The sequence below is a fragment of the Euprymna scolopes genome, chromosome 4 (assembly GCF_053919585.1).
Source record: "Euprymna scolopes isolate OS-2025 chromosome 4, ASM5391958v1, whole genome shotgun sequence".
Taxonomy (NCBI): Eukaryota; Metazoa; Mollusca; class Cephalopoda; order Sepiida; family Sepiolidae; genus Euprymna; species Euprymna scolopes.
In genome coordinates this window covers 62,670,642-62,694,083 of record NC_136485.1, presented here as the reverse complement: position 1 = coordinate 62,694,083, position 23,442 = coordinate 62,670,642, and the positions used below count along the sequence as shown (strand labels likewise).

The 23,442-nt window shown below is 30.0% G+C and overlaps 1 protein-coding gene across 7 annotated transcripts in view; it reads left to right on the top strand.

The window, feature by feature from the left end:
- LOC145267882 (sorting nexin-2-like) overlaps positions 1-23,442 on the top strand; it is a 148,916-nt gene that overhangs the window by 101,515 nt on the left and 23,959 nt on the right. For 2 of the 7 annotated variants that reach the window (XM_080123337.1, XM_080123332.1), the window contains one exon: positions 18,142-18,222. The exons of 3 other annotated variants lie outside the window; for them this stretch is intronic. In XM_080123337.1, the coding sequence (XP_079979463.1) occupies positions 18,142-18,222 (81 nt within the window). Of the gene's footprint in view, positions 1-1,415; positions 1,437-18,141; positions 18,223-23,442 lie in introns of all 7 variants that reach the window. 2 more of the 7 variants (XM_080123338.1, XM_080123333.1) reach the window with 1 other exon arrangement.

Here is a 23,442-nt window from a genome sequence, read left to right as displayed (position 1 = left end):
ATGTAGTTTTGGTCTAGTTTTAGTGCAACTTTGTGTGTTTAATGCCTTCTATAATTTAAAGAAAGAACTTCCATATGTTTTGTTAATATTACCAAACTAAAAGTTAATTCTGGTCATATTCTAATCCCTCCTTTATTTTTTCCTTTTTGTTTTCTTTTCTTGTCTTTGAATTTTTTTATGTTTTACTTATTTTGATGTTACGTATCTTTTGTTTATTCATAAAAAACTTTTTTCCTTTTGAAGTGTGAAAAGATTTCAGCTTGTAATATTTATGCGAATGTATATTTTTGAGCATGCCTTCAATTGTATGAGTGTGTGTGTGTGCTCGTGTTCAAGCACGTCTCGCCATGTCTTACATATCAGTAAAGGAGACTTAACACAACACGGTTGTCTGTTTTAAAAGAAGTGATTCCAGGTCGGACAACATTGTTATATACTGAAAAGATCAAATATGTCATTTCTGTCTAGATATCACTTTTTTTCTTTTTTTTTTTTTTAGTAATTGGGGGTGGAGGTTATAAGTTTGAAGAAAAGGGATCATTTTAAAAAAATTTTTTTTTTTTTTAAGAGAAATAGTATGGCTTTCTGTCTTCTCGTCTAATAAATCATTTTGGTAAAATTACCTTTAAATATTGATGTTTGGTATTTGAATGATTCAGGCTACTGTTTTCATCTTTAATTTTGGTTAATGCAGCCTTTGACCTTCTACAGGTGCACCCTTATGAATTTGGAAATCTGTAAGGAATTTTGAACTGAACTTTTTATTAGATTGTAGATTGTTCAAATTCTCTTTGTCTTCTGGGTGTTGATGGTTCAATCTTTACTACAGGTGATAATATATAAGAAAAACATACATTAACGCTTCTACTCTGTAATGGCTGATGAGATGAGAACAATCTATCCTCATACATTAAGCAAAAGAAATTTCCATTAAGGTTCTCAAGTTTGAAAAAATGCATATAGAGAAAGTCAGAGGTTACATCAGCCTAAACGTGAATATAACAAGTGAGATGAAAATGATAGTTTTGATAATACATATAATCAATCCTCATCTCAAAAATTCCGATACCTTGATGTGCTTATCAGGAATTTTTAAAAGATTTTACTTTTTAAATTATAATTAAAAATCATGTCTAATAATTTAGTTACTAATTGTTTAATTTTTTTTTCAATTTCCATCGTGATAATTTTGTTAAAAGTATATTTTTTTGAATTCTGACCTGCATTGACTTCTCTTTTTCTGTATTCAAAAATGACATCAAGAAAGCTTTTCTAAAAAAAATATCTTTTTAGCCATTCTCATTTTTTTTTTTTTTTCCGAATGAAAAAAGTCTTTTAAAAACTTCTGATCTCAAACAAGTTTTGTTCTATGTAATCATCTCTCTCGTCTTTCTTCCCTTATTATTTTCATAAAGAAAAGGGAATGTTTCTCTCAGGTGAGTTTGGTAGCCTTGAATGTTGCACAAGATTTTGTTCATGAGAAAAGCAGGCAATGGGATTGAAAACAACCTTTTTTTTTTTTTTTTTTTAATTTTTTAATTGAGGTTAATCTTGTTAGCATTTAAGTTTTCTCCTTCAACCATTTAAAGAATTGATTTAGTTTATTAAAATTTAAAAAAATTAAAAAAATGTTTTTAAATGTTCTGGAAGTGAGTAGAAAAAAAACTGAGTAAAACTATATTCAACATAAATTGTTCGTGGTTTCAAATATATTAACATATATCAATACAAGTTGAGCTGGGACAATCTTCATACCTTTTATTGAATTGATTTTTGCTATTTTTGTAAATCTTTTTTTACAAAATATTTTTCTATTTTTTTTTTCTTTCTTAATATCAAATCTTTGCACTTTTCAGAAGAAAAAGCATTGAATATTAATTTTAGTTATATACGCTGCTATCTAAAATGGTTATTATATGAGGTCTATTAATCCATTTAATAAAATTGTCAGACAACTTATCTGTCTAGCAATTCATGTTCAAAGTTGATTTATTTTTAAATTATATAATTTTAAGCATTTTATTTCAATGATACTATATTATTTAAATGATACTATAATTGTAATTAATTTAACAAAAATTTGATAGTTTTTGTTATTTAAAAGATGGAGCCAAAATGCCTGTATGTAACAGCCTTTTTTTCTTTTTTTTTTTTTTTTTTCAAGAAAAACAATTTTGTACCATATCTATCTTATCATAAAATGAAAGAAAAAAAACTGATGGTTTTCAATTAATACACAAGTAAATTATGCTAGTTCAAAATAAAATAAAACTTTGATATATTTAAGTATCAGGTAAAACTATTTGTGTACACCAAAAAATATGGAAAATTATGTAAAATTTCAATAAAATATGAAATTCTTTTACACTTCAGTCAACAAACAGAAAAGGACAAGACCATATGATGTCTTGATATTAGAAGGAGAAAATCTACATTGATATATTGACTTAAAAAAAATATAATGAAAATATAAGAAATAAAATTTATTTATTAGAATTCTACTTGATAATTTTGCATAATTTTGGGTGTGTGCATACACTGCTACGTAATTATATCAAATTGTTTTCCTGTTATTTTGAACTGCCATACTTGTGTATTAATTGAAACAATCACCAAGAAACTTCATTTCAATTTCATATAGTTTGCAAGATATCCTATATACACCATAATTTAGACCACCAAAGTTAAGCAATGTTGAGCCTGGTCAGTACCACATGGGTAACCAATTCGGGAATACCAAGCACTGTATGTAGTGATGCAAAAACCTAACATCGTCATCTCCGTTAAGGGGAATATGCATGTAACTAGGGACCATTTGTGAATTTCATACTCACATGAAACTTCCTCCTTCAGGGGAAGCCGGTTAAACCCATCTTGGGTTAATGTGACAGTTTCATTTCATTAAGATATCCTATCAAGTTAAATCGATTTCTTCCTGCATCCCTTTATTGTACTTTTTCTCCAAAAAAGTTTTTTATAAAAAAAAAATATATATAAGAGAAAGAGAGGGGGTGTAGACAATAAGCCAAATAAAAGTAAAGACTCTTATCAACACCGGGTAGGTACAGCTAGTGTGTGTGTATATATATTTATTTATAGTAATAACTTAAAAACATTGCTTTTACAATGTTGTGCTGGTTACTTTATAATAAAGATATTCACTTAATACTATTTTTGTTACTTACTGTTTATTCTTATAAGTTTTATTTATTTTTAATATTTTTTATTTAATTATTTATTTTGCATCTATGGATCCTTTCAGATGCTTTTGTTTTTGATTAAAATAAGAAATTGTTTCATTTTGTTTTGGAATTTTGATGAAGATTGATAATTTGTATACTTGGATCATTCAGACTACTGTTTGCATTTTGGTTGTTATGTTTGTAATATTTTCGCTGATGTATCCGAAACTTCCGGCTTTCGGATACATTTTTTTTTAAAACTCTAGAACCTGTACAGAATTTCTAACTAAAGTCATTATTTAATCCAAATTCAAAGTCATGACTGAGTAGAAATGCTAATTTTTTATTCCATGTTGACGTATGCCCTAATGTTTCAAAATGTTGATTAACAGTTAATTCTAAATGATAGTCTTTTGGGGTTTGAAGGTTCAATCCTGACTACAGGTGATAACTAAAGATGAAATAAAAAATTAACATTTCTATCTGATCATGACCAGAGAACAATCTTTTGCTAAGGATGAAAAAAAAAAATAATCAGTCGAAAATTTCATACACGTTCCTTAGTTTTCCTGGAATATTTTCAAGTTCAACAAGATGCATCTGAACATGGTCAGAAGCAACATTGTCCGTATGAGATGAGAATAATAGTGCAAATAATACAAATTATCTTTTTATTCGCTTTTCATGTCATGTGTCTGCTTCAATAGAATATATCTTTATCTTAAAATTTTTTTTTTTAATCATTTTCACCTCCCCTCCTCCTCCTCCTTCCCTGCGATCATAAATCATCTGTTCAATCACATTTTCATTTGATTCACACTTTGTTTCTTAAAATCCTTCATGATTGTTGATTTATCTAGATTGACTGTAACTATTTTATAAAGTCTCCTTTATTTACCTCCGAACCTTACTGAAATCAAATACCTTTTATCTTATTTATAGGCATCAATAACGATTCTTTTCCAATACCTTGTCTTTATTGAATCGATTATAAAACTAATGGCAGGCAGGACCTCATAGAATTCCACAGCACTGTATAATTTGTTATATCTGTTAAATTCAATACAATTAAGAAAAAAAATAACTTTTTTCATAAGAAGTCATTGTCAGTTTAATATGCTTTAAATAAATAAAATGAATGTCTTTATTCAAAAATATAACAATGTAATTCTTTTTAAATTTTAAAACATTTTGTGTTATTATAAAAACAAGTCTTCAAATGAATAAAACTAACATCACGTTTTAGAAATGTGTTTATTTAGAATTGCACTAGTGTGGAATAATTGGATTTTAGAACAATTAATTTTAAAATGGGTACAGTTGATAATGTTTACTGTAATGACGTCAAATTGAGCACCATCTTTGCTGATCAGATGATTTAATTTTCGTAAATGCATGTGAAAGGTGATAGCATACGTATAAAAATGAGATGCCTTATTCTTAATCTATTGTAAAAATATTAGAACTATGTAGAAATTTCACAGAAAAATGTCTGATAAATATTATTCTAAATAAAACAAGCATTCTAATTTATTGTAACGATCTAAATATTTTTAAGTTTTTCTTGCCATAAAAGTAATTGTGAACAAATATCTTTTTGAATATCACTTTGAAGTCAACGATCATAACAATGACTTCTATTTATGGCATTTATTTTGAGACTATATATTTTCAAATGGGTAAAATCAGAATTCTTTTTTTTTTTTTACAATCACCATTATCGAATAACTTTTATTGCATTTGATTTTGGGGCGATCCTTTTTTTTTTTTAATTTTTTTTTAATGTATATAAAAAGTAATAATGTATGTACAAACATATTATAGAAAGAAAAAATATTTTAGCTGAAAAATTGTGTGGATGAAATAGAAATAAGGTAAAAAGCATTTGCAATTTGTTTCTTTTTTTAATTTTGTTAAACTTTAATTTGAATAATGACCGAAATAATTTAATCTAAATATTTTTTTACTGTTTTTTTTTTTTTTTTTTTTTTTATTTTAAAAATTGTAGTTTTTCGGTGAGTACTCTACGATTTAATATTTGATTTATTTTTTTTTTTCCCCCCAACCATTCTCAGCCAACAGATTTTAGATGTGTGTAATTTTGTTGTCCTTAGTAAATTCCAAGCATTTATTTATTTTAGATTTAGGATATTTTCATTTAGTTTTTTTCTTTAATTCCTTAGCTTTTTTTTCTTCTTACAAATTTACGTTTGCATTAATTTTATGTTAAGTGAAGAAAGAACAATTTTACAATATTTATAAAGTATCCAGAATCCCCGCAATATCAAAAAAAAACAAAAAGAAAAATCTGTATGATGTACATACCTGTGATGGAAATAAAATATTGTATTAAAAAAATAATTTAAATGTATCTAGTAGTTATATTCATATAAAGAAATCAGTTTCTATCAAATTTGAGTTTTTCCAATGTTCCCCATCCCATGTAAGGAATGTTTTTCTAAAATCTCCCAAGTTTGAATTTCTTTGTTCCTGGAGCCTGTTTTCATAATAGTGTTGCAACATTGTCACCATTTGTTTAGTCACAAAATTTGATTTTCTTATTTAAAAATAAAATTACTTGATAAATTTACATGATTTTTGGAATATGATACTGTCATTCTGTTATGGATATGTACATTGTACAGATTTTTCTTTATTTTTGTTTTTTTAATATGGGGGGATTCTGAATCAGCATCGTAAAACATTCTAAATTTAATAAATGCCTCTACTCTTAATTCAGTATTACATTTATAAAATTATGGAACAGTTTCATGTGTGTGCGTGTTCCTTTGTGTCAACTTTGATAATTACACAATTTTTGTTTTTATTCACTTATTTATTGAAATCAAAAGGGTAGTAGCAAAACAAACTAAAGAAATCGTATTTTAGAACCATAACTACAAAATTTAATTCATAATGCATCTTTTTTTTTTTTTTTCATAAACCAGTCAGCCATTTTAATCATTCGTTGGTAATTAAAAACTTAATTACTTCTTGACTTTTCAAAATTTTAAAGTAATTTTTAAGCATTTAATCTATCCAATAGAAAATAATTTCTGATTTTAAAATTCTTTGTAAATCCTTATGCATTAAAAGATTTGGATGGCATTTACTCTTAATCTTTTAATCTATAAAATTATTAACTTAACAATATGCATTTTACAACAATTTTGTTGAATTAGTAATTTAATGACAAAACGATGTCATAATAAATTTAACTTTCAAAATTCTATTAAAAATACAAAATAATTTGGTAAACAAAAACAAATAGTATACCTAAAAAAAGTGAAAGTAGTCACTTCAGAGTCTGTACAGCTAGTTTTAAGTAGTTTAATACCATTTTTTTTTTTAGTTTGATAAGCAAAGATGGAAGTTGATAAGTTGAGTTTTCATCTACTAAATAAAACTGACATGAAAATAACCAATATTAAGACTTTAAAACATGTTTATTTTGACAGATTTTATTAGTGTTTATATATTTTATTTTATAATTAAAGTTTTAGCAATGTTTATTAGTTATGAATACATATTTGGCTCATTAATATTAGAATTGGGCATGTTTCCCCTGTGTGAAATGTATTTACAAGATAACCATTTTCAATGGCTTCTTCTAAATTCATCCATTTTTACTAGAGAAAGCATGTGTTCCATTTTGTAGTTCATAGGTATCAATCTTTTCAATTCTTTTTTTTTTTTCATGTTTGAATAGTGCATTGACAAGACCTCAAAGAGAGAAACCTTCAGACTAGAACATGGGAAAATTTACAATAATTGATCCCCTCCCTCTCGGTCTCCTTTGTTCATGCTTTTAGGTTTAAAAAGTTTATATAATAAAGATGAACGTCAGACCGAGTTTGCATATCTGTAGGAAGAAACAAAAAAGATTGTGGATAGTAGATGGTATCGGGAGTGTAATGAGTTGTTTGATTTATTGGGATGGTAGGAAGTAGCCCCCTCCCCCTTTTTTTTTTAATGTAGCCATAGATTCAATGCATACAAATATTTATTAATTTAACAAGTCACAACATTTTATATTAAATGTAAAGATTTTTAATAGATTTTTCAAATAGTATAATAAATTTTTGAAATATACACTTTAAACAGATGTTTTTATTAGATTTCTCCTAAATTAAATAAACAGATCCTCAGCCGTGTTATTAAATTGAATTTTAATGATTTAGCAAAAAACTTGGTTTTTATATCAATATACAAGTGAAAAATGGCAGTTCCAAATAAACTAACAGGAAAACTATTTGATATCGATATCAGGCAAAAGTATTTTACGTACACTAAAAATTATTGGAAAATTATGGAGTAGAATTTTTGTAATAAATAAAATTCAGTTCTTATATTTCTGAGGATATATTGAAGCGATGCTATTATGTGTCTTTAAGCCAGCGTATTGTAGAAGATTGTCTCCCTTCTTTTAATATGAAGACGCTATGTGCTCTTGTGGGTTGGAGTTCGTTGCCTCCAAATAATAAATTTTATCTTTTATTAAAATTCTACTCAATATTTTTTCCTAATTTTTGTTGTAAACAAACACTTTTGTCTGATAGATAAATATATCAAACAGTTTTTGTGTCATTTTATTTTGAACATTACAATATTTCACTTGCCCATTAATCTACATCAGAAACCATTCAATTTGGCATCGTTTCTTATTTACACAGAAGCTTATGAAAAATTCTGAGATAAAGTTTTCTCAAAGAAATTTGTCGAAAGTGGAATTATTTCTTAAATTTGTAATAAATATATGGAAAAATGTGGATCTATCATTTAAACACTGCCATGTTTGAATATATGGTTAAGTGACAGTTTTAGTCATTTAGAACTGCTTTAAAGCTTCACCCTTTTTTCAGCCAAATTTCAAACAATTATGACAGTTTATAGATCACCTTCTCAGCTATATTGTGAAAAAATATTTTCAATTTTCGTTCAGTAAAACAAAAGTTATGAATTAACTGGTGTTCAGAATCATAAAAAAAAAACGTAAGGAGGTGAGCAACGTTTTTTATAATTGGTTTCCATAGCAACCATGTCACTTCAGCAACTACTGTTGCTACCAATTCACTGAAAAGAGAAGTAACAAGTGAAACTGAATGAAAGGGAGATAATTGGGGGGATTTTATTAAAAGTAGACGAGTGCTGTACATTGTTATTACATGCGTATGTTATGTTTATGAGGGCAAAAAATAAGATTGAAATTAAGCAGAACAATTGAATTTATTGGAAGCTTGGAAAAATCATGGATTACAATAGAAAAATGCGAGTATGAAAAGTAATATGGTTAAGCTTAAACATGGAAAAGAAAAGGACAAAATATTCTAGTAAAAAATATAATAAATTTATAACAAAATATTGCAGCATTAAGATTTTTTTTTTTTAATTCAATTTATGACATAATCAAATCTTAATGCTGCAATATTTTAAGTTATAAATTTATATTTTTTACTAGAATATCTTGCCCTTTTCTGTTCCAGTTTTAACAACTAGTCCTTTACTTTTCCATGTTTAGGCTTAACCATATTACTTTTCCTGCTCGCATTTTTCTATTGTAATATACAATGCATGCTATATTATTTTGTCTATAAGTCCTGGGGGACATTTTTAAGGTTGGAGGGATTTTGCGTAAGCCGGTCCATAACTACAGGATGGTCCACTTTTAAAATATCCCAGAAAATGTAGTAGAGATGAGGAACATTCTTTTACTGTTTAAATTATCTGTAGCATTATAAAAGATGCTGGAAGTAGTCCCCATTGATACCTATGCATTTCTGGGCATGTTTAATGTTTGCAGATACTGCCTGTAGATTTTCTCTGGTGATTCTTCTGATAGTGTTGGTAATGTTCTCTTTTAGTTGAGGATTATTTGCATAAACTTTTCGTTTTAAAATCCCCACCAAAATAAAAATTACATGATGACAAGTCCTTGGAACTTTGCTTATTGTTCTCTCTACCATAAACATATCATGAACTCATGTCAGTGATCTGTGAGACATGTTGCATGCAGCACCGTCTTGTTGGAAAAAGAATTGCATTTTGTTTTGTGGTGTCAGTTGGTCGATAAAAGAAAGATTAGAGAAATCGGGCTACTTTTAAGTGGTCCACCGTGTAGTATTTTCGTAAGCTATACATTTACACTTCAGCATTTTTTTTTTTTTTTATATATAGATGACCATTTGATAATATTAAGTGGGTTTTCTACTTTATTGTAAAAGTTAAGTATGATTATAATATATTTCTATTGGCTCCTAAAACGAATTATGAATTTTTGAAACAACTACTAGGCATAAAAAGTCATAATGTAATATTTACTTTTTTTTTTTTTTTTTTAAATGTAAAAAGGGAGTGGAAGCCCTTTGCTTCAATTTTTTTTCAAATTTGAATGAGTACTAAATATCGATTAATAAATATCCCCCAAATTTCAGGTGTGTTTATAGGTTGCTTGGCATTGCTCGGTTGTAAAATATGCTTAAATATATTTTAATTTGTATGTTTATCATATTTATTATTATAGAGCCAATACTGTATTGATTATAATAAAATGTTTTCAAAAGTAAAAAAAAAAATAACTTGGGTGCCATCAGCTAGAATCAAAACCCAAACCTGTAGCTCGTTAGCCTTATTTGTTACCATCTAATCTAAGTCCATACGCATATAAAAACTTTAAAAAATAATGTTGGTAAAGATATAAATGTGTATTTGCACATGTGAAGAAATAACATGTTTAGTCAACTTATGCCTGCCAACCTCCTTTTTTTTTTTTTTTTTTTAAATGTTGTCCCCTTAGCTATTTTTACCGGTTAAAAGACAAATTAAATTTGTTCCATGGGTCCAAATCCTCTATATATCAAATTTCAAGACTGCAGACCAAAAATTAACAGTAATTTGGTAGAGACCATTCCTTTCTCTCTCTCTCTCTCTCTCACACACAATCCCTTTTATAGAAGCAGGCTGCCCGCATTGCCTGGTCAGAAGATACTTTAATATGATATTTTAATTCATGCAGATTACATATTTATTATTATAGACAATTCTTTATTAATTATTATATTAAACCTAATATATAGTAGTGAGATAAAAACTATATATATATATATATATATGACTGGATGCCATCAGCTAGAATTAAAACCAAAACATACAACTTGCCACTCTCATTCTTTAGCCTTGGAGCCATGACCATATGCATATGTGTGCATATATATATAATTTTCTTTGAATATAGTCATAGCTTGCTACAATGTGCAGACGGTTTCAATCATTATTGATCTCATTAGGCAAGAAAAATTTGAAAATAAAAAGTTGAAAATCTTTTTCATTTTTTAATTTTAAAATATTTCCTCCTAGAATTTAAAAAAAAAAAAGTTTTTCAACTAACATGTAACATGGTTTAAAGGTCTCATGATATGAAGTTGAAAGCATAATTTTTATAGGTGTTTTCCAGGAAAGGGGGGGGGTACAAAAATTTGTTGGTGGGGATGATGTATAGAGATTAAAGGGAGTAAGAGATGAAAAGTTTTAGGAGGGGGGGGGTCGTATAGTCAGTTAAGAGAGAGAAGAAAAAAGGGATATTAATGAATGTAAATGTAAATAAGAGACTGGAGTGGGATAGGGTAATTATGAATTAAGAGCGTTTGTATCCCTTCCATTTTCTTTTTTTCTTCTTTCTCTAACTGGCTACACATACTCCCTCCTTCTAAAACTTTCCTCTCACACTTTTTCTCACTCTCTTTAATCATCCCCACCAACAAATTTTTTTTAATTTACAAATTTTTTCTTGCCTGATGAGATCAATAATGATTGAAACGGCCTGCACATCATAGCAAGATATGACTATATTTACATACAGAAAATAAAAATTATAAATCTGCTCTCTTTGGTTGAGCATTATCAATGACCCTTGTAGGAATTGAATGATTCTAATCTTTTAAATATTTTCAACCTGGAATTAACCTGTCATCACTTTTTTTAAAAGATGAAATTGCCCTATCATGGAAGACAAGATTCAAGCAGGCATAAATTCACCTGTTATCCATTTTTTTTTTTTAAAGATGGACTCACCTGATCATTGAAGACAAGATGCAAGCAAGATCCACAGTTTTATAATTATATATAAAGAGATTTTAAAGAATTTTTAAAGTGTTTTAGGAATTATAATATGAGCCTAATCTCTCATTTGAAAATCCAAATATCTTAGATTTGTATTTTCGGGCCGGGATCAAAGTGTAGTATCTGTTCTGCAGATGCTGCACTTAAGATAATTTGTACCAGTCAATGGAGGGGAAACCCTCTATACTGGGACAATTATTATTTTTGATAACCAGAGTGCCCCCTTTTTGCCTACTTTTAGGGGAGCTGGTTTTTACCCCACATTAAAAACAACCTTGTGCCTAATTTGCTTTGGTGGGGAAGCAAATAAATACATTAAATTATATTCCTAATCCTTAAACATCAGTTAAGCCAGATTCACTAAATTTTGATTGCTTCTTAAGACCCTTTAAATTTAAGCTAACACTTTTACACATTTTCTAGAATGAAAATCATGTTATAAATTTGAATCAAAATTGAAATAAGAATTGTAAACATAATGTTTATAGGATAATAGGGGTATTTTTCTAGAAGTATGTGCATGAATGTTATAGTACCTCCTGATGTGTGTTGAATTGGGAATTATTAGGTTGAAATAATGGTGTTAAAATATTTCAGATGATTAAACCACAATAGAGGCAATATTTTCTCTTAGGAGCATGAAATCCAGTATAATATTGGGACCTGTGGACGCATATCAATTTTAACAAAAACCATTAAATATGAGAAAACTAGCAAGACTCATGTACCGGCGTTGCCTGGTGGAAGTATGTCTCCCACCCTATCTATAAGAAGAAAAAATGAAGTACGGTTGTTAGTTGGATCCACTGCCCGTCCATGTTGAGGAGACCGACATCACAGTGTAGTGTCTGTTCTGATACTGTACTTCACCTTTTCTGACCTTGATCAGTGAAGGAGAAATCCTTCTAAACTGAAGCAATTTTTATTTGTGTTCCTATCCAGAGTACCCCTTATTGGGGAGCTGTATTTTACCACATTAAAAACCGACCTTGTGTCTAACTCTGCCCTCGCAAGTAAGTAGGAATAATTATAAGAAAACACAACTAATTGGGAGCTAGCATTTTTAATGTAGTCACATGTTAGGTTGTATTATGTTTTGCCGCAGTCGGTGGCATAGTAATAAAATAATAAAAATATGCACTTTCATATTTTGTTAATTTATCGTTTTAAGCATGTTTTCTATTTTGAGCATAATTAAAAGAAAATGCAAATAATTAAGAAAATGAAATACTGTTGTCACATCTGGGCAGGAGCTGCTAGAAAGGACTTGTCCTGCCTTGATAGAGTTCAAAATAGACTTCGTAGCCTCGTAGGAGATGTCTTTTTCTCTTCGCTGCAACCTCTATCTCACAGAAGAGATGTTGCGAGTTATCGTTATTTTCATGGAAAGTGTTCGACTGAGCTTCCCCCCTTGCCAAACTTTCACAAGAAACACTCGTCTAGCTGAAAACACTATCAATAATTCCCCCCACTCTTTATCTGTGCCTAAACCTAAACGTAGATTTCATGAACAAAGCTTCTTTCTTAGAACTGCACGCCTGTGGAATTGTCTTCCGTTTCCTGCTTTCTGGCTGACTACAATGTGGTTGTCTTCAAGTTTAACGTAAACAAGTTCTTGATGAGCCGTTCCATATAAGTTAACAAATTTACCGAATTGATTACTATATTGTCCAATTTTTACTGTACACTCTTTAACCCTTATCCTCGAGTGGCCTCTTGGCCTTGATAATGTGGTGATGCCTGTGTAAACAAAAAAAACTAACCTTTTCAAGTTAATCACGTGTTAAACTGATTATGTTTTAAAGTTGTCATTGTAATAAAATATTAAAAGAATGCACTTTTGTATTGTGTGAATTGTTTATTTTTTGTATTTTTTTGTGATGATAGAACGAAAACATATTCTATCCTAAGGAAATGTAGCAAAACTTCGTTTTTCTTTTGTTTTTTTTCGTTTATTTTTTTAATAACTGCAATATTTAGTGTTAATTATTTTATTCACTTTCCTCAGTTTTCACCGCATTTTTAGGTAATAATTGCTGCTGTATTAACCCCAAAAAACAAAAGTAGAAAAAAGCGTTTTAGTATTAAATAAAAATGAGTGCATCCAAAAATAAAGCAGCAAGTAACCATTTAGGAAAGTGTCAAAGGTTAGATAAATTACTCTTCTACCTACCGGGATTAGTTTTGCGTTGCAATATATTTTCATGCTTTTATGCTTGAAAAACAATAACTGTTATCCATTTTTTAACGGAAACATGGAACCCTTCTGTTAGGAAATCTAGCAAATTAATTTTTAAATCACCATTTAGTTAGGATAATAATTGATGCTAAATATTGGATTTATTTGCTTTGGTGGATTCTCGTTTTTCTGTTTTTAAATTAATTCATTCTATGCAAATCTGTCAGAATAACTATATTTCACTATTTTTCATTCCTTTTTTTTTTTTTTTTTTTTTTTTTTTTTAATGTGTTGCAATATGCAAACTTCAGACCTCACATGTCCTAGAATGAAATAATTATAAATAAGCGCTACAAAATAAGTTTTTTATTTTTTTTGTTAATCTGGGGAAAGGGGGTAAAAACTTGTAATTAGGTGTGCTGGAACCGAAAAGCGCGTTTAAAGTTTCCCGTGAATAAGTACTTATCCTGAGAAACTAAATTTGTTTGTGTATATAACGGAGAACGCGATGTCATAGCGATGAATAAATGTGTACAAAAGCTTCTTTTTTTTTTTTCTCCGAGGTGAGTAACAATGTGTAAGTAGGTGTGCTGGAATTGTAAAGTGCATGTAAAATTTGCTGTAAATAAGTAGTAATCCTGAGGAACTAAGTTTGCTTATGTATATGACTGAGAACACACAACACATCAGCGGCGTAGTAGGAGTGATGCAGGAAAGGGAAAATAAATGAACATGATGGTGTGGACTGTATAGAAAGTAGGAATACATTGTCTAATTACATGTAATATTTTTCAATTTTCTGTATCAGACGCATTGATGGGCAAAAGAATGTTAGTGACGCCATATAACATTTTAGTAACACAAATGCATAGTTCCTATTTACAATGCCTCCCCACAGGACAGAGTTAGACACCAGGGTCGTTTTTTAATGTGGAGAAAAGGAATAAAAATTGTCTCAGTTGTGAAGGATTTCTCCTCCACTGACAGAACAAGAAATTGAAGTGCAACATCTGAAGAACAGATACTACACTTTGAGGTATTTATTTGCTCCCCCACTTGAGCAAATTAGGCACAAGGCCGATTTTTAAAGTGAGGAGTGACAGGGAAATGGGGACCAACTCCCCGGGGAGTAGGGGAGCTGGTTAGTGACAATTGGTATGAAGGGTTACCCCTACATTGACCAAGGTCTTATATGTGGGGTTGGCCCCACATAGGGTCTTTGCTTGCAGTATCTGCCGGAACAGATACTACACTTTGATCTTGTCCCGAAGGCCAAAGTTAAAACAAAATATTGTTTTGTACTATTAAAAGTATTTCCAATGCTATTGATAGTGTTTAACCATTTCTGTTTTTAAATATTGACATCACATCAGAATTATAATTATTTTGTTAAGGTAATGTTTTAAGCTCTATAAGAAAATCGCTCAATTGACAGAAGACAGACTGAAGATTTTAAGGTTTCAGTTTCCAGTCATGGCATCAGTTTTATTTGTTGGGAATATATTATCTATGTATTAATACAGTAGCGTGTGTATTTTGCGTGTCACACTTATTTTTTTTCCTTCAGAGTAACTGTCGTTTAATTGTTATGACTTTCCACCATTTGTAATAATTAATTTTACCAAGAATTCTTCATAAGTCTTGGTTTCAGTTTCGATTATAGTTGGAGGAACTCAAGTTATACACACACACACATATATATATATATATATATATATATATATACACATTTTTTTTTTTTCTTAAGTTTTGGTTTTGGTTTCGATTTAAGCTGATGCACACAAGTCATATGGATATATTTTTTTATTTTTGAAATCACAACTTTATAATATATAAAAATCGATAGAACATTAACTCTGTGATAATATATACGAAATCTGCATGAATTAAAATATATTTAAGCATATTTTATGACTGGGCTATGCCAGGTGTCCTTGCTAGCTTAGATAAATACTTTTGCAGTTTTAACAAAATAGCTACAATAATATCAGGGCGCATCCATTTACACTGAACATCTACAAAATGCCAACATCAATATATCACATATGAAAGACGTCACTGTGGAATTTCCACAGGTCCCATTAGTTTACTATTAATGCAATATTTTCCATTTCTAAAAGTAGTCAAAAGCTTTTACATTTCAAAATGAGGCCAATTTTGCAATGTATTTATTAGGTTTTAAAAATTGTGATTAATGGAAAGATTGTGACTTTATATATAAGACTAGCCTGGGTGCACGGCATTGCCCAGGTGTTTGGAGGTGTGTTGAGAAAAAAAAAAAAAAAAAAAAGAAGTGGTAGTAGGCAGGCAGGCAGGTTCAAACACATACCGCAAAGGAGTCAAAGAACGTGAAAAAAAAAATGACATCTTTGCCGTTGTGTCCATTGCCACACCGGAAGTGGCAAAGGTTTAAACAAGGCTAGTCAATTAAAAAGCGGGGATGATTTTTGAAAATATTGGCGAAAAAAGCGACCTCTTCTTGTAGATAAGTGCCCAGTTGGGGGGGGGGGGTGAACGAATTAATGTTTGTTAGCCAATTTGTCGATATTTGTCATCCAAAGGGTTAAGCTTCAGAACGATACCGATCTCGTTAAAATCTGTCGCCTCTGTCAAAAGTTTTAGGCAGATATATATATATATATACATCCATACATACATTTAAACAGACAGGTAAGATTTATATAATAGATTACTAGACTATCTACAAGCTATCGGGCGGCAACTACTACCATTATTTGTTCCAGTTTGATTTCTTCAAAAATTCATAAACTTTGACAACTGTTAAATATTCTTCATACATATCTAAAATTAATGTCTCTATACTTCTATATTATCTTTATCAATAATGCAGAAGTAAATATTATTTTATCTAATTTACATCTGTGTTTCTGGTAATGTACAAACACTCTACGTAAATTAACTGAATTTGAGAAATATTAGGGAGTGGTTGAATTTACTTGCAATGAGAGAAGGTGAGAGGAATACATAGCTAAGAGAGATAGGTGATTTTCAAATTAATTACGATGTACAGTTAATTAGAAGAATTGAAGTTTTAACATAACTCGATCGAAATATTTTAGTATGTATTAGCATAGGGAAACAAATGTTGATTAATTCTGCTCTTTTTTTTTCTTTTTTTCTTTTTTCTTTTTTTCTTTTTTCTTTTTTTCTTTTCTTTTTTCTTTTCTTTTTTCTTTTCTTTCTTTTTTTCTTTTTTTCTTTTTTTTTCTTTTTTTTTCTTTTTTTTATTTTTAAGATTTAGTTTCTGAGAATATTTAAATATTTTGTTCGGGTAAAGATAAAACTAGTTTGTAAATTTTCTCTTTAATCATAAACAAAATGTGCAGTGCCAATCCTCTGATATTGAAAATTTTAACCCATTTTTAACTTTTTGATCTCTCAAATACCTATTGGCTGCTCTCTCATGAAAAATTAGCTTGTGGCTTTATCCAGCAAAAGATGTTGAATAGTATTATTCTTCCTTTTTGCTTTTTATGAGTGTACTTTCTTTTTTTTTTTTTTTTTTTTAAGTCTTATTTTTTAGTGTTTTCTTTTCTTTCTTTTTTTTTTTTTTTTTTTTTTTAAGTCTCGCCTTGTTATAATTATTTGCCGTCCGCTTGAGTTTGTGTCCCTTCTCATATTTTGGCTGTCAAGTGCACAAAAAAAACAATCAAAACCCATTGGTCTTCACATTTCATTTGTTGTTTGTTTGCACCCCCTTCCCTTTCTGCTTCAAATTTTTTTCTGAAGTCAGTAATGTAAACAGTATTGTGAGGATTCATATAGTGTGTGTATATATATATATATATATATATATATATAAGTTTTTTTTCAAAAGCTTCAGTTTCATTTGACTTCCCTTTGAATTTTAATTCCTACATTTTTAAAAAAATGAAGACAACTTATAATTTAGGGCTTATAATCTAGCATTTAAGAAAAGAATACTCTCTCACCACCCTTTTCTCCCTTCCTTTTCTACCATGTTCTCAGTGAATTTTATATTTACACATTTGCATTTTTCCCTTATTTTTTTTATTATACTCCCCATGCATTTTCCTCCATTATTGGAAACAAACCTTTTACAAAATCCCACAATTTAAACTTGTATATTAAACAAAAATACCAGCTTCTATTTGATGGTACATGTTTTGTAGAACATTCTCAATTTATTTTCCTCTGGGTTTGTTTTCTGGGCAATTTTTTAACCCCCCCCCCCCTTTTTTTTTTTTTTTTGTCTCTTGCTCAACGATTCTAAACCTTAGATGAGCTAATTTAATATTGTTATTAGCTTTAGTTGAAGGCTGGTTTTGTTTAAAATTTTATTACCCAATGACATTTCATCCGCTCCAAATTTTGTATTCTTGCCTCTTTTCTCAGTGTCCATCTTTATTGTCATGGCAATACTTTTCCAACCTTTGCATCTGTTTTGTCTTGTTTTCCTGTATATGTTTGATGCTGGCGATGACGATGACTGACAGAGCTACATAAATAAAATTTCCACAGCATCATCCAATAAATTGGTTGATACTTGTACGAAATAATGTTCCGCATTTTAATTTTCTTTTGTCCCATGTTTGATGTTGCTGTTGTTTGCAATGTTCTAACTTTGATGATTAATAAATTATGAAAATTAAAAACTGACCGACTTATTATTCTGGCCGGCAGTGGACGACTGCTTATCTCAACGCTTACTTTTGCACCGTTGTTCCTCGCTTTTCACCTGACTACTGGGATACTGACGTGGAGGTAAAAGAAACCTTGATCATCTCATCCTAGCCCTGCCCTCTTGCCCCTTCTCTTTCGTGCTTGTCAAATTTTATAAGCATTTTTATTGTTTTCTTTATCCTTAGTTTTGTTTTTAATATTTTGATTTTGTTTTTGTTTTACGGAAGTCACTAAAAAAAAAAAAAATTAGGATTCTACCGAGTCAAAAAATCTCATAAAATCAGACATAAAATCATAAAATAGTTACTATCCAATTGATGAATACTTTTGAACTTCATTAACTGGAGACATTTTGTTTCGGTTAATTTGGTTTTTGTATTGCCTGTTACTATGGTGTTACATTATTTTCCTTGGGTAAAAAAGAAAAAAAAATTAGGCTGGAATGAAAGAAATGAGGTGGGGGTAGGGTAGATTAGCACCCTTTGTTGAATTATCTTCTACCCCCTCCCCACAAAAAAGAAAAAAGTAATGTGAACATCCTAAAAAATAAATTATTTTAGAATCTAGAGTGAAGGCTTAGTTTTATATAAATTTAACATAAAATGTTTTAGGACAGTCAATAAATTATTTTCTTAACACTAACCCTAAATGCTAGTGTTTGTCAGGGTTAGGTTTAGAATTAGTTTAGAAGACGGTGATGAATGTTTTAAAAAATAATTTTTTGATGAAAAATAATTTATTAGGATGCTTATTTAAGAATGTTTTGAAAAATAATTAAGGCTGGTCAGGGTTCACACAGACTTGAAAAGGCCTTATAACTATTATTACCTTAAAAAATCCTTGAAAATAAGGAAAATGTCTTGAAAGGTCATGAAAATTTAAAAAAAAAAAAAAATTAAAATCTCCCTCTATTTTTCCTTTCATTTATAATTTTTTTTCTTTTTTTTTGGGGGGGGGGGGTCTGGCCGTTTATACCCCCCACCCAAAAAAATTCCTTCTGCAGACGGGACTCTCAGGTGGTAAATTCCTACCCCCTCCCCGAAAAAAATGGACAAGATGGTAACGATCTTGGTTGGAAATGTTAAAGCTGTAAAGAGTTAATATTTGAGATGAAATATAAAGCATTTAAAACAACTTAAAAACACAAAAAAAAATTATGCAGATTGCAAAATAACTTTTAATGGCTATGGTAACATTTATTTGCTATATATTTGATATTTTTTACCACTTTTTTGAATTGCTGTGGATTGTAAAACAAACCCCAAATTTTGTTTTGAAAACTTGAATTTTGTCTGAAAAACTTTGAAAAGTCCTTGAAAATCTCTATGAACCCTGATGGTGAAATGCAGCTATATCACTGCAAATTTGATGGAAATTTTCTTTATGATTTTGTCAACACGAAAAGAATATTAAATATCGAGTACAAAATTAACTTATCGGTAAAAGGAGAAACTACAAAATGGGGTGGGGGGTAACTGAAAGGAAATTGCTAAAGTCAAGAAAGTTCAAAGCACTGATTGATGAAAAAAACAAAAACTCATTTCTAAATTTTCATAACTTGAAAACAAACAGTAGCAGCAACTTGAGCGGTGAAGGTTTTTTGGTTAATGACAAAGAATAATTTCTTAAAAGTGAATGTTGAGGCTCTGGTCAAAAAAAAAAAATCATTTTTTTTTTTTTTTTTTACTATCTCCTATGAGCACAAAATGGTGACAAATGCCTTAACCCCACAGTGAAACCTGCTACAAGAACTCAATTTTGACAATCATCCAAAGGAATGCAATTAAACAAAAGCTTCATAACTTCAGAAGTCTCCACTGCTAATGCAGTAAAAACAAATTTTAAAGTTTTTTTTTTTTTTTATATTTGGACAATTATTTTCACAATTAAACAAAGGGAACTATTTACAGATATTTCTGGGATTAGGTACTATTTTTACATGTTTCGTATTTTTAAAACTAAATTTGTATGACTCACCATGGTATGATTTTTTTTTGTCTAACTCTATTCTGTTCTGACTGCCTGCCCTCCCCCCCATTAAAAATGACGTCCTGTCACATTTTGCTTCCATGGAAAGCATAATAATCATCCATTTAAGTATTGACAAAGTTCAGTATCGCTTAACTTTGATTTTTGTTTTCATATAAAATATAAAACTTTAAAAAACATAGTATGTTTAAAAGAACTAGAAATTCTTAATTTTAATGTAGTTTTGCGTCTTTTTTTTTTTTTTTTTTTAATAGAAAAATAATTTAAATCTGAAATACTGAGTGCCCCAGCCCACAAAAAAAAAAGAAAAAAGTCACCCATGAAATCATTAATAAAGTTCACAATCCTTTCTACAGTCCAACCATATTTAGTAGAAATAAACTTTAATCCAAGTTTGACTTATCTACCAAGTTTCAATCATGAATGTCCAACATCTTAGTTTTTTATTACTATTCGATATGCAGGGATATATTAGTGCTCATCTCATCAGTAGATGGTGTGATTCTGAAAGAGCTTCACTCTCATTGGCTCTTAATTCCATCCACCCATCCAGATTTTGTAACTATGGGATTATCTCTAAGACAGTGTCAATTAAAACATTCCTCAGATTATACCTGAACTGAAAGTTATCGCAGTCCAACTCATTTCTAGTTAGGCATATTTGCAATTCCAAAGTACATGGAGCATATTATTAAACATCCATTCAATGCTGTTGGACAGAAACTTGAACAAGTTAGAGGCTTACGTTTATACCAGAAATGGTTGGATTGCAGAAAAAATTGAATTTTAATAATGATTACATGCATGGCATGCTGCATGGGTGGGTTGGTTGATAGGAGGGTCACCTGTAGTTAGAAAAGGAAATGCTTGCTTATAAAATTTTTTGCTGTCATTTTCCTCAAGGGGGGGGGGCTTGATTTGGATTGAGGTTTTGTAAGTGATGTATATTACTTATCTCCTTGCTAGGGAAGGTTAGACACAAGGTCAGGTGTGGTTTTGAGAAGCCAGGTCAGTAAGATAAGCTCCTTTTGGCTTATAAAATATGCCCAAGCAGTCCCATCGACATTCTCTAGTAGGGACAGAATGCATCAGGTGATTAGCAATAATCTTCCTCCTTTTTAGAGAATAAAACATGGGAAGATGAACCTCCTAGGAGTGAACAGAATATAAGTCAGCTTGGCAGCAACAAAACCACTGTCGGACCGAACTGTACCTGATGTGTTCTGGAAATTTAATACTTAAGAAGGGAGGCTATTCTGTTTATATTCGTGGGAGATCTCTAAATTTTATCTTTATCCTGTTCAAACGAGGGGAAGAACAGGTGCTTGTGAGTGCAATTTGCTTTCATTCTGCTGTTTTTAATATTCAACAATTCTGCTTTTTATTTTTTTTTAAATTCCGTTCTGGTTTCCCAATAAAGTAGAAAACTTTTCTTTTTGTTGCTTTTCATGATAAATAGGGAACAAATAGCTGCGTTTTGTTGTCTTGGCTTTTAACTCATTTGCTAAGGTTCTTTCAAAACCCCATTCATTTATCATTAGCTAAAACTGAAAGCAATGTTATCTTTATTCTATACATAAGCTTTTAGCTTTCATTGGCTTTGGATAAATGTTCACATTTATCTTTGAGCTTCTCTTGAGAGCAGCCATGACTGTTCTTGTATCAGCTTTCAGCAAGAATATAATTCAGGTGAATATTTTTACCCTTTTTTCATGAACATTTTTTTTTCTCTAATGAATTCTTTAAATAGTATAATTTTTTTTTAATTTTTAATCTTAAGGTGAAAAAGAAATGTTCTTTAAATAGTAGAACATTTTTTCTTTCTTTTTTCACAAGTCTCTTTGCAAAGTTCATCTTTATTGAGATCTCATATTGTATCAACTAATTTGAGATCTATCATCTCAACTAATTATAAATATCACAAAATTATTATCAGCAAACCATATGCCCCTTTTTCCCTCTCCCAGCACAAATATCTTTTGCTTACAAAAGATTTTATGGGACATTGTTGTCTCATTATTTTGCTTTTAATAACCTTATGACTTTTACAGCTTTTTTTTTTTTTTTTTTTTTTAATAACAGGGAGGGTAACCCACTGCCCCTTTTGATTAACTATGTAAATTCTCCTCCCCCTCCCCCTCTGAATAGATGGTCTCACCTTGGACACTCCTCAATCAGTCTTATTCGAAATCTAAAAATTGGTGCATAAGAAAAAAAAAAAGATTCTGAATATTCTATTGCTGTTAACTTCTTACTTAATTTTTTATGATTTTTTAAAAATCCTATTGACTAATACTCAGATCCTAACTTTGTTCCAATTGAAATGGCATAGCCCTTTTCTTTAGGAATTATTCTAATTTATAAAGCTTCTAGGACTTTCACTCCAGACCTGAAGTGGAAGACTTACATCAAATATGTTGCTAATATCGCTGGAAAAATGGTTGGAATCATTTGACCCGTCCAGAAAGTATGTTACTCTTGATACACACTCCTCTACCTGTGTTAATCAAATATGTCCAAAGATGGAGTACTCTTGCCACATCTGGGAAGGTGCTGCTCAGAGCACCTTTTCCTGCCTTAACAAAATATCAAACTGACTTCCAAATCTAGTGGGGAGATAGTCCTCTTCTCTTTCTCACAGAAAAGAGGTTGGTAGATTTTTTTTACTACTCTATTGTTATTTCCATGGTAGGTCTCCGACTTGGATCCAATGGTTCACCTCTGTAAAAAGTCACCATAAAGACTCATCTAGCTACAACCACTGTAAATGTTCCTTTCTCTTTCTGTGTATGTAAAAATAAAAACAGAACTTCCATGAGCCAAGTCTCTTTCCAAGTCTTGGGAACAAAATACTGTAGGGTTGCTTCCCAGCTGACTACTGCACGGTTGTGTTCAAGTCCAATGTTAACAAATCTTATTGAGTTGTCTTAAATAATCAAATTCTACTCATTTTAAACCATCGTTAACAATCATGTTGTCTCACTGTCTACCTGATAAACTTATTAATCCTTATCTTCACTTTGCTAAGCAGTGATTTATTAGTACATGGAAAACAATTTAGATGATTTGGCTTACTCTAAACAATATTTCCGCTGATGTAACCTCCAACCTTTTTCAGGTGCCTCTTGTCAAACTCGTTAATCTATATTGAATTTTGATTTTCAGTACAGATTTTCGAGTTCAACATGAAGATTTTTAAATTTGACAAGATGCACCTAAAGAAGATAGGGTGTTACATTGACCGAAGCGCTGTGAGAATAACATCCAAGAACAGTAGTTTGAATAATATAAAGTATCAATCTTTATCTAAAA